The 16,763-nt window shown below is 43.6% G+C and overlaps 1 protein-coding gene across 1 annotated transcript; it reads left to right on the forward strand.

The window, feature by feature from the left end:
- Window positions 1–1,554: 1,554 nt before the first annotated feature.
- On the forward strand, window positions 1,555–10,856 carry LOC119164247 (uncharacterized). Its single transcript, XM_037416396.2, has 3 exons — window positions 1,555–1,741; window positions 5,917–6,241; window positions 9,036–10,856. Exons 1-3 carry the CDS (start codon window positions 1,672–1,674, stop codon window positions 9,679–9,681), a joined length of 1,041 nt encoding a protein of 346 aa, XP_037272293.2. The 5' UTR covers window positions 1,555–1,671; the 3' UTR covers window positions 9,682–10,856.
- Window positions 10,857–16,763: the final 5,907 nt, after the last annotated feature.

Genomic DNA, 16,763 nt, shown 5'->3' on the forward strand with positions numbered 1-16,763 from the left:
TGGGACTTTATGTCCCGAAACCACGGTATGATTATGGGGGATCCAGTACTGCAGGGCTCCACAAATTTTCACTATCTGGTGTGCTTCAACGTGCGTTTATATCGCACAGTACACGAGATCCAATCATTTCACCTCCATCTAAACGCAGCCGTGGCTACATGGTTAGAGCGTCCACTTTCAATGCGGGAGGCACCGAGTTTTATTCACAGTGCCGTAAACACCCATGTGCATTCAACACCCATGTGTACCCTTCTGGCACCCTCCCCAATGGGTGTAAAAAATTAAATACTTTGAAGGCAGCCTCTTTTAAGGCTGTTTCTATAACACCCTACAGTTTTTTTACATGTACACCCTTGGAGTGCACGTCAAATCACCCTTTTTCGAAGGTGCTGAGTTAACACCTTTAGGGTGTTGTCTACGGGACAAGCTCATTTACACCCTTTTGGGTGGAAAAGTGCTACTGTGTACGAAGTGAACGAATAAATCGTAACAGTTGGCTTTCGTCGATGTGTTTTGAAACGGTGGCGAGTATCTCTTCAAAATAAGTGGTCCATGGTAACATTTAGCATACACCTTACTCTAATTGAACCTGCTCATTCAACTTAATGCATGCAATGTGGAAATAATCGTAGAAAATCTCACATCCGCGAAGTTCCAGTTTAAAAGAGTGCGGAAAGAAGTACAACGCATTAGCAAACGGTAGATGATGCCCATGTGACAGTATTATTTTTTTGTTGTCCCGCCGCTAAAGTGATTGTGGTGGTCGACTGCTAACCGGAAAGTTCGCGGGTTCAAATCTCGGTTGGAGCAGCTGCATTTTTGATGGAGGCGAAAATGTTTGTGGCCCGTGTGTTCAGGTGTGGGGCACGTTAAAGAAGCCCAGGTAGTCGAAATTTCAGGAGCCCTTCACTGTGGCCTCTCATACTCATATCGCGGTTTTCGTACGCATTATCAAAGTAATGATAATTTATTTCTCTTCGCAAATAAATGCCCAATATGGAAGTCGCCGATACAAGGCAGTATAACAACATTTTATATCTGCGTTTCAGTAATGACGTAAAAAAGATAGAAAGTCATTCTTGTAATTTTTTTCAATACAGAATGTTGCGCTAGGCTTTCTTGAGCCTATAGACTGCATGGCTATTGCAGCCAGAGGCATGTAAAGACGTTTTTGGCATTTTACATATGAGAAATGTTATTTAAACAACTGCTGCGTGCGTTCACTTACTGCCATTCATATATTATTATGTTTTAAACTAGGAGGCACACCCACTTGAATAGTGTGCTCTAGTGCACCGTTGTACGACTCCTGATTGTGTATGTGCGTCAGGTTTATTGTTAGACTTTATGAAGAAAATTACACCTCATGTGGTCCTAGAAACACAAAATCTTAAGAATTGCGCAAAATAGATGTAGGTAGTGTTTTTGATTAACTACGCTGATGTCGTTGGCAGTCGTTGCGTCATGCAAGTAAAATAAACGAAAGAGATGCAATGCAAAGGTATAAAATCACATTTTCACAGCCCTATACTACAGTGGCGCTTCACTGTTGAAACAATCGAAGACTCTTTTCGGCACTCCGGCCTAAACAATGCGAGTGGCTTCAAGGTTTCCGGCAAGTCGAACGCTACGTGTGCTGGAGTTTTTGCCGGCTGCATTGCGAGAAACAGCATGCAGTGCATTGCTGTCGTCTTGGCCACGATTGTCATTGTACCCGTAAGCGGCGACAGCAGTTGTAGCAGTAAGTTTTCATATTACTAACCTCCAGGCTGTAAAGCATGCTAGGTATACTAAATTCATGGTTGAGCTATGCGACTGTGGGTTATAAGAATGTAAAAAACGTGGCGTTTCAAAAGCTAAACAAGCAATAAAGTCAATACTTGAGTTCAGTAGATTGGTTGATACAAAATAGAGAGCCGTAATAGCATATCATTTATTAATTTTTAGCGCAGTCGTGATCAGTAGAAAACTTATCTCATGACTACCAATTTGTTCTTTGTTTTAGTTTCACTAAAATATATTGCTCAAGTGCTTGTGCCTAGCTCATAGTAACGAACGTCACGTTCACTGAAGAGTTCTTTCAGTCACAAATATTTCTTGCGGATTGTTCCCCATTCTAATTTGGCTGAGCTCTAACATCCGTTTTTTAACACAATTTAGCCGATTAAACACCAAATGTAGCACTAACTTTCTTCAGTAGAAAAGCATGACCTTGATGACTTTCGCCATGACAACATTTTTATGCCAACATATTAGGTAAATAGTTCGCGTAAGCATCGCGGAAATGTGTAGTTTTTCACAAATTTAACGCCACATGACTGTTTCAGGAAAACGACTTTGATGAGCAAGTCGTCGCGATAACTGCTTTATATTGCTGAAAAACACCCCTAATAGTAATATTTGCTTTCATTCAAGTGGTCAAGTGAAAACGTGCGTGGTTGACTGCTGTAACAAAATTCCTTTGTTAGCACGTCGTTTCAGCGTTTATATCCTTAAGAACTGTACAGAGGCTCACAGACTGATTCAGAACACCACACAGGTGGCTATTAGCCAAGCCGGAAAGAACTCCAGGGAAAAGTGAATGCACGCGGTATCCTCAAAAAATGCCAGGCTTGCGCAGAAGGCACAGCACAGTCACACCGAAAGCTGGGAGAGCTGCCTTTCAGAGCCTTTTCTAAACACTCACTGAGATACTGCTGCGAGCACACTTGCTGGAAACCCACTATGGCATTAATATTAGTTTCTGGGTAGTATAGACTAGCATTCGCTATGCTATTTTTCGTAATTCTTCTGAGAAGCGTGGCATCTGCTAAACACTTGGAAGGAATTTTGTGCCAATTGTTCATGCAGTGGCTGACGACGTTGAAGAATTATGCCTGAAGTGGGTATGCGCCACAGTTAATAGGTGAATAAGAACAAGATTTTGTAATGGGTTGGAACATTGGACGACCCACTTGTTACCCTATCTCATTGTGTGACGCCTGGTTGTTATTTGCTGTTCTAAAACGCTTTATTATAAATATTAACGCGATTACTGTTCCGACATCAAGCCTGCCTTAAGCAAGATTGCAAAAGAGTTTCAAGCACTGGCATGGCTCAGTCATAAAATACTGCGCAGGCGCGCAGTGACCCTGGTTCAAGCCCTACTGTGTCCGTGGTACCTATGGGGGGTACCGGCAATCTGGCGCTGTATTGAGGGGCTTGCTCACCAAGCTACTTAGACTCGGGATATGTCCCTTCGGTTGTACGCAGGAGCTGCAGCTGTGCAATGTACACCCTGCAAAGTCACCATAACTCTCATGAAGTATAAAAGCAGCCACAATGCCCCCATTTCACTCATGGTTCTGCTAATGAACGAGGTATCCACTATACATCTATAACTCGCTATGTGCCATTTGTGCTGCGAATAAGGCTAATCGATGGGTGGACTCCGAAATGAGAGCCCGCGAAGCAGAGGCGGAACGCAAGCGGTGGACAGAGTACCACGACTCGGGACCTGTATCGACATTGTCTTCAACAACGTTCAACTGCTACCTTTATTTCAAGATCCCCGTGCCACATAATTCACTGACCACAGAACTGTAATCTTCGAAAAATGCGTTCTACAGCCTCGTAACCAGTACTGTAGTCATTGTATATAATTGCACCGGTATGTAGAGGATAACATCATCTTTATATATAACGTGTATATACAATCTCCCCTATAACAACGTGTCAAGTCATTATATGATGGTAGAGGACATCTACGGAGGATTCACGGGATCTGCCAATTAGTTCCAAGCAAGCTCCTTCATCATCATTCACTTTGTGAAAGTGGCGGATTTTTTTCTTACTGGTGCCTTCCGCTGGCTTGCGGCCGCTTGTCCGGCGTTCAAGACATGTGACCACCTATCGTAAGCTCATGCATTCGAAGTCAGTTTTCACCTTGCGTTTTGGGGCTTCTTGGCAATGATGTGAATGCTCACGATACCTTCCAATATAAGACTTCATTTACTCTTTTGTATGACCTTGCCAACTGCAGCTGTTCAAGTGAATACCCAGAAGGCTGATTTATGGCAAAAATATTCCTTTATTGCTTTTCTGAATTGTAGTACGTAACGTGGAGCGTCACTTTACAGCAGATACCTTTGTTACCTGAGAAATCTTCTAAAATGATTAGGATTGCCACAAGGGTTCTTTTAAATGTAGAGAAATGCTTCGCTTCGATTGCGAGTCAGCTCATCACATTTAGTCGTTCTTTATGAAATGGGGCATTTGAACCTGCTCTGATGCGGGCAGCAAGCAGGAGCAGCTGCGTACGATGCCAGAAGACATTAAGAAGCATAGATGCCCAAGAACTTTATCAGGACAGGTACCAAGTTCCCTAATAAGTGACAGATGGTCATTACATAGATACTTCAGCGTCAGCTAGGAAGCGCACTGCATACCCGTAAGTTGAAAACATGAGCGAACGCCTAGCTTGAGCTCTCAAAAAAATTCGTGTACCTATGGCGTGTGTAACAGTAAACAAACTCCGTGTTCACTACCTAAATGTCAAGGACCTTCTCTCTCGGCAAAGTTTGTCCACCGTGGTGGAGCGTTGGTTAAGGTGTTGTGCTACTGACCTTTAATCTGGCTGCTGATCTGGCTCTGATTTCATTCCAGTCATAGCGTTCGCATTTCGGTGTATGCGAAATGGTGAAGCCCCATGTGCTGTTCGCTGTTAACGCACATTGAAAAACACCAGATATCCCAAACTCTCGGAGCCCTCCACTGCATCGTCTCTCATTATCGTACCATGGTTTCGGGATGTTACACCACAGATTTGTTTTTTTATCGGCAATGTTTTCCAGACATAGTCGAAATTTCTGAGCGCCGATTAAGAAATGGTGTATGTAGTGAGAGAGAGATGGGTTTAGTTACAGAGAGGTCGGCCAGAGTGATAGCATGCTCTAGCCTGCTACTATATCTCAGGAAAAGAGAAAAGGAAAGAAAAAGAGTAATAGACGACCATGGTGAGATAGACAGGAGAGTATATATATATCCCTTTCGAATTGAAAAAGTGTTATAGCATAGCATATAGTCCAGTTGCTTTTATAAATGTGTTACCGCTCTTATGACTACAGTTTCACTGTTGGTGTCAAGCTAAGAGCCCAACACAGCCTCATCCGTTAATGACCTACTGCGAGACTGTTCAGTAGAACAAACAGTGTCGTTCCCATGCGTTTGCAGGGCACGTATATGTAGGTGGTAGTTGAAGCGTCCTCAGGCGTCTCGACCTGCACAAAAGCGATGTCTGCAGAAACCACACGAGTGTCAAACGCAGTGGCAGAACGTGCCCTGAAGACGAGTCTCGAGATATGGTGGCACAAGGCGCCCATTTTGGCCCCAGCGAATATATCAACGAAATTCACCCTTGAATCACTCAAATTTGAAACAGCAATAGCACAATCAATAAGTATTCTGGAAGATTTAACCACGTGTGTTTTTCATAACAACAATTATATTTGGTAAAATATTACTCCATAAAACTATCATTTATGAGTGACTCTATGGTGGAAGTTTCAAAAATAATTAACATCCCGTGTCTTTTACCATCCAGCTTAATCTCAGTGCATTGATCCTACTATTCCCCCCCCCACTTAAGTGTAGCCGATATTCGATAGCGCGACCTACTCTTCAACGGCCAAGCACTACGTGTATTCTCGATAATTAATTGCATCCTGCATTGAGCGCTATTTGGAGAAAATGTCCTGTCATCGTTCTGTTTTAAACAACAAATCGCACGGATCGAGGAAAGTCATTTTACCTTATTTCAACATTCTTAATCAACTGCTCATTAGCATTGTGTTTACCTGAACAGATAGTATTTCGTCAAGCTAAGAAGAACAGAAGTGACCCTATGTGCTGAATTTTCTGCCTCTCCTTACTTTACAGAAACCGGCAATTGTAAAGAATTGGCGTGCGGTCCACTGGAAGTTCCCGTATCTGGGAAACCTCGTTACGACCATTTCTGCAGGCCTCTGTTCACGCCTCCTTGGGAGCTGCGCAAACTGCGGAGATGCGTTTGCAAGCGACGCTACCTACGGAACTCCTGGGGCGAGTGCATCCCGCGCTTGAAGTGCATCCCTTGCCAGTTTCGATGGCAGAAAGATTATCGCGAGTGTGTAGATGGGTGCCCTGCGACCTGCAACTTTCCCTTCAGGAAGTCATGCGACAAACCATGTGCTCCCGGATGTGGATGCCCACCTGGCTGGGTAGTGTAAGTACATCTTCAAGTTACACTCCTACGAGCTTACTTATCTGTTTAACAGTTATCTAATCTTAGTTATCTAACAGTTTGAGCCACGCATACTAGGGTTCAGAGCTTCAAACAAACATATTCTATGATGCAATCTAAAAAAGCAACGCTGCGTGACACTCTCAAATTGTGAAGCATCGGGATTGAATAAAAAAGAAGTCAACAGGCTCTGGTTACAAGAGCAGGGCTGAGGGGGATTCTAAACGCGAGTTCGTATGTCAATATGAACTACGCATAGATGAATTCTGTAGTTGGCGTTTAAAAACTTCTAGTTCTTAGGCGTCGGGCTGCCAGATAAACAAAATAAAGAACTTCATCACATCAGCTCTTCTTCTATGCCAATATGTGGCCTCTGGATTCATACATAACTCTATTATTCTACTGTTTTACACTCTGAACAATGACCTCAGTATGAATCACAAGCAAACTTAATTTCAGCCTAGTTCGTACATATCCCTCAATCAAAATTAACAGTGCAAACACAAAACATGCCCCCAAAAAGAAAAGAAACGACGCACACGAACGCTGACTATCAACTGCTTCATTCATTCATTTGTGAATGCATAGCTATGTCCAAGTCAGCCTTATCGTACATGCGTACACAATAAAAACATTAGACAAGTGAAACAGTGATGGCAAAGGTGAATTAGGTACACGAAGACAAAAATTGGTATTAAGACGAATGCAGGGACAAGAAACTATCGCTGATATATAAATGATCTTTTTTGATAACATGAAAAGCTTCCAAGGCCAGCCACGCATGCTAATTGTGGCTTCTGCCTAAGATACACGCTGTTCTGATCGCGATTCAGAGCTGCTGCAAAAGTTATTATGGGCCACAAGATGAGCTATTTCATCGGCATTTTGTGAGTGTTCCCTAAGTCATTTGTTCACGCATCTCCCTGTTTGACCAATGTAGGTCTTACCACATGAGAGCGGGACGGCATAAACCACGCTGGCGGCGCCCGGCATGTAGGAGACACCATGTCAATTTTCGCATCCTCTTTTGCTGACACTACAGGTGCGGGAGCATAGCTTTGGCATCTCCTTCTAATAGCTTTATTTACATAGGATGACCATCAGGTGAAAAAGGTTGCCGGCATACATGGTGTTCCAGTGGCATTGTCTTCTCCAAGCAAGCCGTCAAAGCTGTGGGATGTGACTTTGCTCTCGCATATATGGCGTGATCAGAGGAGGACATGAAACTCATCATGGTGTCTTCTGTGCACACTGTGCAGTCAGTGTGGTTTATGCCATCCCGCTCGCATGTGCTAAACATACGTCTATGAAACGGGGAGGTTCGTCAACGAGCGACTCAAGGAACACGCGCACAAAAGTAAAAAGAATGCCGATAAAGGAGCCCATATAAAATCTTGCACCAGTTGTATGCGCGGTTAGAACAGATGTTTATCTTAGGCAGAAGCCAAAATCAGCATGCATGGCTGACCTTGGAAGCTTTTAAATTATGAAAAAAGATTGTGTATGTACCAGCGATAGTTTCTTGTCCCTGCATTCATCTGAAAAACTTTTTTGGTCTTCGCGTAATTGATTCACCTTTTTCATAACTGTTGCGCCGCTGCGGTGGTCTAGTGGCTAATGTACTCGGCTGCAGACCCGCAAGTCGCGGGATTGAATTCAGGCTGCGGCAGCCGCATTTACGATAAAGGCAGAAATGTTTCAGGCCCGTGTGCTTAGATTTGGAGCACGTTAAAGAACCCCAGGTGGTCGAAATTTCAAGAGTCCTCCACTACGGTGTCTCTCATAAATATATGGTAGTTTTGGCCCGTTAAATACTACATATAAATTATTTTTCATAACTGTTTCACTTCTCTAACAACTTTTGACGTGTACTCAAGCGTAGTAACGCTGACTTAGACATAAATATTCATTGACAAACGGAGGAATAAATCATTTTACAATTAAATATTCAGCGCTCGTGTGTGTGTGTGTGTGTGTTGTTTCTTTTCTGTGTGGGGTGTGCTCTGAGTTTGCGCTGTTAACTTTATTCAAAAATATCAGTATGAGACAGCTCCGCACAAGGATCATTTAAATTAATGCGACATGTTGTTTCCTCCAAGCAAGGCCTAATTAAACGCCCAAGAATCAGAAAGCATGAGGCAGCAGTTTTGCTGGAGCCAATGTTCCAGGCAAGGTACATACCTTGATTAATTTAGCAACTATCCTCATTAGCAGTGTCTCTGTGTACACTTCCATCACTTTTTATATTTACCTTACTAATGTGATCTTTAAATTTTCTGCCTCTTCATGTTCACATTATTGTTGCCTTTTCGCGTGTCACTCGTATGATATGTCTGTCTTTTACCCCTCTAAGGCTGACACCATGATCGAAATATAAAATAAATACCGATCTGGAAATGACTACCACGCCAATTCTTTACCTGTTTTTTGGCCCCTGCAGTGTTTCAAGGTCCACTTGGATTTCAATAGACACAGCATGGTAGTTTAGTGTGTGAGTTGTCTCCCCAACCAGCCTTAGTGTGCGGTTTAAATTCACCCTGCAGGCACGTCCGTCATAATTTCATAGCAGATCAAGCATGCACATGCATGCACTTCGTTTCACATACGTGTTATAGAGCACCAAGGCATCAGAGTTTTTGTGATATTCGCCACTATGGCGTGTCTCATAATCATAGGCTAGTACTGGCATGTAAGACAGCAGAGATTATCATATTAAAACTCATTCCGAATATCACACATCAGAGCGATGGCATTGAAGTCCCTGTTTTTCATGCAGGCACCCGAGGAAACCATGGAAGTGCATCAAGACCAATGGATGTCTTCCCAAATGTCCAGCCCACTCCGAATTTCAGTCTTGCGTATCGAGTTGTCTGCCTAAGTGTGGCCGAGTTACACCCGAGAAATGCGAAGTGAATTGCAACAGGGGAGCGTGCGTTTGTAAGAAAGGATATATTGGACTCGAGGAGGAAGGAAAGTTAACGTGTGTGCGTGAAGTAGTGTGCTCCTGGATTACACGCAGTAAGCCTTCACTCAAGCCCAGTGACATTCCACACTCCGGTACCCCAGGAGGAACCCTCACCCCCACAAGTACGCTTTCTAAAATTGTTGGGCAGGCACTAAATGCGACTATGACTGCGGCCACAATATCTTCGAGTGGCTCTCAAGCAAACCCGGTGGAAACGCCCTCCATTAGTGATGCAAGTCATCCTGCTGGCGTTGTGAGCGCAGGCACTCAGGGTGGAAGCGCTGTGAGTGGAGTTTCAGGTACAACAATAGGTGTCAGTGCAAGTACTCAAGGAGGAGACACTCTAAATGGCGTATCAGGCGTAACCGAAGCAAGCAGCGTTGGTATTCGAGGTGGAGGCACTGCAAGTGGGGTGTCAGCTATGCCTGGAGAAAGCATCGGAAGAACTCAAAGCTAGGGCACAATACATGGAGAATCAGGTATGAGTGGAGGAAGCAGTGCAGGTGTTGACGGTGGAGGCTCCTTGAATGACTTATCAGGTACAACCGGTGGAGGTGCTAATATGAGAGTAGGCTCCTAAAGCGGGCCCACTTCGCTCCGGGGAGGGATAATTTTCAACGGTAGCCAAACAGGAATGTGCAGTTCACCTACAAATGTTCTCTCAGCTGTAGTCGGGGATGAAAATATTGATACACCAGCACCAGGTGCAACGTCACCAACTGGAACAGTGGTAGGAGGAGCTGCCACCGTAACTGGCGCACCAGCTGGACCTTCCCCTGGAAGTGTCGGGAGTGTGCCATCTTTGACCACAATCAACTTACCCTCTAAAATACCAAGCATTACAGCAGAATGTTTTAGACCACGAGAAGGTGCGGTTCTAATGGGCACAGAGCAAGACGGATCTACCATCGTTGAAATGAATAATTTCGGTAGCCGCATATCAGACGTGGGGCTGATAGTTCACGAACGATTCCTTTCTGTTGGCAGCGCAGCCCAAACGGAAAACACACTGCTAATAGATACTGGTGAAACTGAGAGAACAATGTAAGCGCGCAAGGTTACAGTCGCAACCTAGCTCCTTTCAATCCGACGAAACAAGTTCCTCTCTGAAGACAACGCTGCAACATGGGGCTCCAACATTTTTGCGCTGAATAATTCCCGCATTATCACGAATAGCAAACTGCGCAAAACAACTGCTCAGTGCTAAATTTATTGCATTGCAAAAAGAGAAATAGGAACCTAATTAATTATTACAATTTAAACATATTCGCTGTAGTTAGAAGGGGTCACATCACGGGCTTTCATGAAGAGTGGAGTGGTTCCCATCCACATATCTTTTATTTTATTTCTCTTGTACGCTCTTGTTACGAGTTCCACCATAGCTGCTGCTCTTTCATAAAATTCTTTTGATGCAATTACTCCTGTAGCTCATTGCATTTGCTGGTTTATGAGCTCAAGACATATGAGGTAAGGGCAAAAATTGTTTCCCTCCACCCCTAAATATGCAGGACTGAAATAGCGATAACCAAGCGGTTTTTTTTGTGAGACCTGCTGCTTTTGTAGTCATTTTAAAACTTGTAATAACTTACCTGTATGTTACAGTAATAAACATATTATATTGTTCTTCCTCGATGTATGCTAATTGGCGTATTTTTATTCTATACCTTTTTTTTATTTTCTATTGTGGTATACAGGCCACAGTCAAATTGCTTTGAAAACAACTGTCAACTAGTCACCAGTGTTGCCAGTTCTGTATGAGAATAAATCTACCTGTGCATTAGTTCTTCACTAGATGCTTAGGTAGCGTAGGATTCAACTATTGTGTTAGTCATACCTGCACTCCCAGTGTGTATTTCTTTTACCATACAGTGATTTTCCAAAGTCAGCGCAACAGTGCATCCTTAAATTTATGCCAATACCCTGGAAAGAATAAATATGCAGCCATATAACATAACAAACAAGTGCTTAGGGAAGCGATCTAGTATAGTTTTTGAATAGCTTGTAACTCTACCAGCAAGCACTAATCATATCTTCTGAACGGTGTCCATGATAACCACGCTGAAACATCTACAAGGTAATGACAAAAGAGCTCAGATATGCCGATCATCCCGAGTGCATTACACAGCCTGGCTCAATAGAGACAAGTAATTCTGAATTAGTGCAAAATAAAATTAGCCGGAAATATTCCTTGCCGTTAATAATCTCAGTGCTGTGTTAGGGTACTTACAGTGCAATATTGACTACACTACTTGCAATGAATATACAGAATAAAGAACTCAAACCAGATTCCTCAGAATTCTTGAGTGGCTGTGCACCACTGCACACAATTGTGGACTTTTTGACATTGTACATGCTTTCGTACACGGCTAGTTGAAGTGACGCAGAAGTATTTGTCCCATCTTTCTACCTTGTAATGTGTGCGCTGCAGTTCATTTCAATCTAGGTCACATATTCAGCCGGTAAGGGCTCATATGACGGCTTTTATTCATATTGCTACGCTACGTACGCTATGAATGCGCTATCATAGCTTATTTACACTTTGGCCATTCTCCGCTACTGTGACTTTTCGTAGCTGTAGTACCACCCATCCCGCTTTTCGCAGCTCTAAAGCTTCCTTTGGAGGCTCGTAGTAAGATTACTAGATATTGCAGCTTATGAAAATGAAGCTGCAATGTCATCGATGCCCATCAACCCTCTACTGACGCTCCCCACAAATCTCAGCCTGCTTAAAGTAAACGCTGACAATGTTCCTCAGAGTGCCCTCGATGGCACTGGCGCCCACCTGCCACGTGTCTAATATGAGCGGTTCTTTATGGCACCTCTACAGAACAGTATTACTTTATATACGACACAGGCAATACGTGCTTCCACAGGCGGCAATGTAGAAGCAATCGAAATGTGCCAGGCTAGTGTCAGCATTAGCAGTCGTCACATCACAGCCCTTTCTTGCATTCTAGCTCGTATGACCTCATGCATGGCTTTTATTTCCTTTCGGCTCACCCGGCCTTATTTGACTGTTTCTAAGGTACGCCCAGCCCGCCAACTGGTTAAGCCCACTCACGTTTGTTCACTTGCAGCCTCGAACAGTAGCGTATGCCTGTTTGTGATCGAGCCACTCAGTACCCTATGGATACTACATCGTTACATCAACAGCAGACGACCTACTAACGCCCAATGTTACTCTGCTGCAAACCATCCGCCCCCCCCCCCCCATACTGAAGAACTGTGTCTTGCTTATGCTCCCACAAATTGGCCTCATTCCCCAAGTGTTGCTCTATCAGATGTTGCTTGCCCAATTCATTGCCATAAGAGACAATCAAATCAATGTTGTCACCGTAACCTCTTCGGGCAAAGAGAAAATGTTATCTTTAGGCAGTTATCATCGCACCCTTTTCGTTTTATCATTGAATCAGACCTTTTCCCTGATAAAGCCAACGTTCTCTGACAGGTCTTGGCCTGCTATAGTGATATTTTCAACATCTATGGTGATCTCTTTGGCCATACCAACTTGATCACTCACCGAAACAACACTGGTTTCTCGGCGCCCACCCACCACCAATCTCATCCCACGTCCACATCAGAGTGAAAAGTGATTCAAATAGTGACCAAATGCTAGCGAAAAACATCCTCGGACCATCTTCTAGCATTTGGGCTGGGCGCCATTGTCTTATTCAACCATGGTATAGTTCCCTATGGTCTTAGCGCAAAAATCTCATTATTGACACTTCAACGAGCTTACCATGAAAGACGTGTGCCTTCTTCTGGACATTTAAGGTGCCCTCGACTGCCTCTATGTCACCAGTTAGACTTGCAATCTCGCTACTTTAAATTGATTATAGATCACAGCTGGCAAAAATGCCATATTTGTTACTATCAACGGTCTTTATCACTTTAAGCTCATAAGCTTAGGTATCGGCAACGCTCCAGCATTCTTTCAAAGAATGATAGATACGCTTCATCAAGGATTAAAATGGTCGACGTGCTTGTGACACTTTGAGGACGTTAAAATATTTTCGTCTACCTTCGTCACACACATTAAGCAACTTACGACCATTCTATCAGTATTTCGACGGACTGGCCTCGAACTAAATTTCTGAGTGCCACTTCGCTCCTTGAAAATTGCTGGTTTTGCCACACTTGTCGACGTTTCTAGTGTTCGACCATACCTGCCAAACTTACGCTCTGTAACGAAGTTTGCAGTCATGCGTTCTGTCCATGATGTTTGAAGTTTCGTGTGGCGGTGCTTCTATTCAGAGGCTTTCGCGGCACTCACACGCTGACACAGTCACCTTTCACAACGAGAAGTCTTCTTTAGCTGAGGTCCTTTCCAAGCTGACGCATTCTTTCAGGTCCTTTCTCCTTTAAGAGCTCCCGAATAAATGCAAGCTTTAATCCAGGTGCTATCACAGAAATGCGCACAGAGGCTAGCAGTCACGTCATCAGCGCAGTTTTGGTGAAACTCAGCGGGGCATTGATCGTGGTAAGTTGTCTCCTCTCAAAGTCTGAGCACAGCTGCTCTGTAACGCTCGAAAATTCACAAGAGTGGAAGCTTGGGCTAGTTGGTGCGTAGTCATATCTGCAAGGTGTTTCAGCGCGTGAACAAAGAAAAAAAGGACAGGGTAGACGGAAAGAGCGCTGACTTCCGACTAACTTTATTTCGCAGAGTGGCAAGAATTTATACGTCTAAAAAAGAAGATTGCAGAGCATGAAGGTAAAAAACAAGCCCGATCTACACACCAGTAACAGCACGTGTGACAAGTCCTCTACCACCAGTAACAGCACGTGTGACAGATTGGGTCCTCATCTTCTTTTTTAGACGTATAAATTCTTGCCACTCTGCGAAATAAAGTTAGTTGGAAGTCAGCGCTCTTTCTGTCTACCCTGTCCTTTTTTCCTTTGTTCGCGCGCTGAAACACCTTGCAAATATGGCTCGAAAATTGATTTTCCTGTTTAAAGGTTGTTTCCAAATTTCGTCCTAATTGTATGACAGCCCCTTCCATGGCATCACATATGATCACTTAATTGGTGGCTTTTGTCACTAAAGGATGCTTCTGGACGATTTGGTGTCTTGAAAAATACTCCCACTCAGTTCGGTAAAACTGTCGACACCTCCATCTGCAGGCCTATTGCTTGTCCCGCTACTCTGCTGGTCAACGAGACATATCGGTCATCAAGATTAGCCAAAGCGTCACGTCCATGTCTGAGTTTCATCAGATTGGTGACAAACAGTGTCACGTACTTCTTTGCGATCACTTATTGACCGTCTCGAATCTGCCTTTAACGACTCATCGTTCCACATGTTCATCCCCATTGAATTTCACGCTGTACCATCGTAGCCTCAAGCCAGATCACCATGTCTGACTTCTCGTTGTGCCTGAAGGTCTGATTGATTGATATGTCAGGCTTAACGTCCAAAAACCATCATATGATTATGAGAAACGAAGTAATAAAGAACTCCAGAAGTTTCGACCGACCACCTTGGGGTCTTTAACGTGTACCCAAATCTGAGCACATGGGACTGGGGTATTTATACCTGAAGCTATGCTGTCAGTGGTTCTGCATGTGCTTCACGACATACAAACTACCACTCATCTAAATGCATGTCGCACGTATGACGGCGTCGTGCACCACTTATTTTGCGTGGCATCACCTCACCAGTTGTGTTCAATGTTACACAGTCTCCTGCGATGACAGCCAACGTCAGAATCGACCTTCGCTGCTGGACTCCTTCACCTGATCTTCATTGCTACCCAACCTTTCTTCCATGTAAGTGTAGAACTTGTCAGTTATTTTTCATAACAAACTCTGGAAATAACCATTTCGATATAGGACGCGGCAACGTATACCATGATTACAGTGCATCTCACCTGCACTACTACAGACTTCACCAAAATCTCGCTCTACAATATCAGCCTACACCATGGCGTTCTCACCAACTGCTCGCCCATCATGATCACTCATTTATGTCATGAGCAATCGACGATCTTTCTCGCTCTTTTTCAATGCAGTCATAGTAGATGATTTCCTACCATGCCCAAAAAATGACCTCACTGACCACCTAAAAAACACATCCCCAGAGATTCCCACACTGGAAATCTCCTATAAAACTCATGACTTGCATTTGGTGTTCCTCACGTGAAACTCGCCTACAATTCATCTCGTCATGACACCGCCACTTGCTCAACTTTTTCTTTGCTTTATGACTGTCATCCGACGTTACCCTGGGTACCATAATTCTGACTATTGCACCTACGCCTGGCGAATACGTGCGTGAGGTTGTCACTCTGCGGACTTCGCACGTCAGTTAGCCAGCTCGAGGACGTTGGCTTCAGAAGCAATCAAAGAGGCTCTCTAAAATAGCACACATCTCGACGTTAGCTTCTTACCTGGTTCCTTAGTTCTTGTGCGGGGCCGCAGTTTGTCGTATTGACTTGCCAGAGAAGTTATCTCGTACATAGGTCCTTACTGTTTCATCCACCCGGTAACGAAAGTTACATACGAGGTTTTTCGTCTTTGAGACTAGCTCGTCTAAAAACACGCCCAGTGACGTAGTGCACGTTGGTAGGTTCAAAACATACTACCCTCTTTCTGTATATCATGTTTAGAGGGCACCAAGACGGCACATTTTCAGCTGGGGGTGATCGTAAATAGCTAGCACATAAATGACTAGATATTCACCGTACAAAAGACGATAAACAGGGCTTGTCTGGCCACTGTGCGCGCTATTCTCAATCTTCTTCGCTCGGTATAAATACGCTTGCCAAAGGTGACGCCTCGTCTCATTTCACGTAACTGTATTATATTCACTAAATTTGCTTGTGAGCACTAAGCTCACCTCAATTTAACGCGTAGATTGTGGCTTAGAACCAGTGTTCTTTGTGTTACTGAATAAAGTAACTAAGTACGTTACTCGTTACGCCAACAAAAAAGAAACGGTTTATTGCCCTACGTTAATAGGTACACAAAAATAACGTGTTACTGTTGCCGTACCAGATAAAAGTAACGCACGTTACTTTCTTCTTAAGGCTGTGGTCCCAAATTTTATTCAGTGCACGGTCGCTGCGGAAACGGAACTAGTAACTTAATAAACATCATTGTAGGTGTTACTAATAGCCCCTAGTCAAAACTACAATTTTACCTTAATTTTCTATTTAGGTAAAAAATCAGAGACAAGTGTCACGACTTTACAAATACAATAGTGGGCTGATAGTTAGTATACAGTTACATGTGGTGACTGATTAGTTCTGGCGTTCAGTAAGGTTATTTCTCAAAGTTACAATAAATTGATAGGGAGATTTCACCATCAATGCTCTCCGGAAAATAAACATTACTGATTTGTACTGGCATTTGTACTGGCATTCAAAACATTTGCGAAGATCTTGTAGAAAAACAGAATCCTTAAATGGCCTATCCCAGAAAAATATTTGCAGCATAAATCTTTGTTGCCTTTCAACCTATACAACTTCATTGAACATTGCGAGTGCTTATGCGAGAGCACTTAGGGCCAACTTCCAAAGCTCAAGAATTTAACCATGACAG

The sequence above is a fragment of the Rhipicephalus microplus genome, chromosome 8 (assembly GCF_043290135.1).
Source record: "Rhipicephalus microplus isolate Deutch F79 chromosome 8, USDA_Rmic, whole genome shotgun sequence".
In the NCBI taxonomy this organism is placed as follows: domain Eukaryota; kingdom Metazoa; phylum Arthropoda; class Arachnida; order Ixodida; family Ixodidae; genus Rhipicephalus; species Rhipicephalus microplus.

Bases quoted from the DNA above. Each gene is read 5' to 3' on its own strand.
- LOC119164247 (XM_037416396.2), top strand. From the start codon at position 1,672: ATGCAGTGCATTGCTGTCGTCTTGGCCACGATTGTCATTGTACCCGTA. The intron at 1,742-5,916 runs GTAAGTTTTCAT...CTTACTTTACAG, and splicing joins CGGCGACAGCAGTTGTAGCA to AAACCGGCAATTGTAAAGAA. The intron at 6,242-9,035 runs GTAAGTACATCT...TTTTTCATGCAG, and splicing joins TGCCCACCTGGCTGGGTAGT to GCACCCGAGGAAACCATGGA.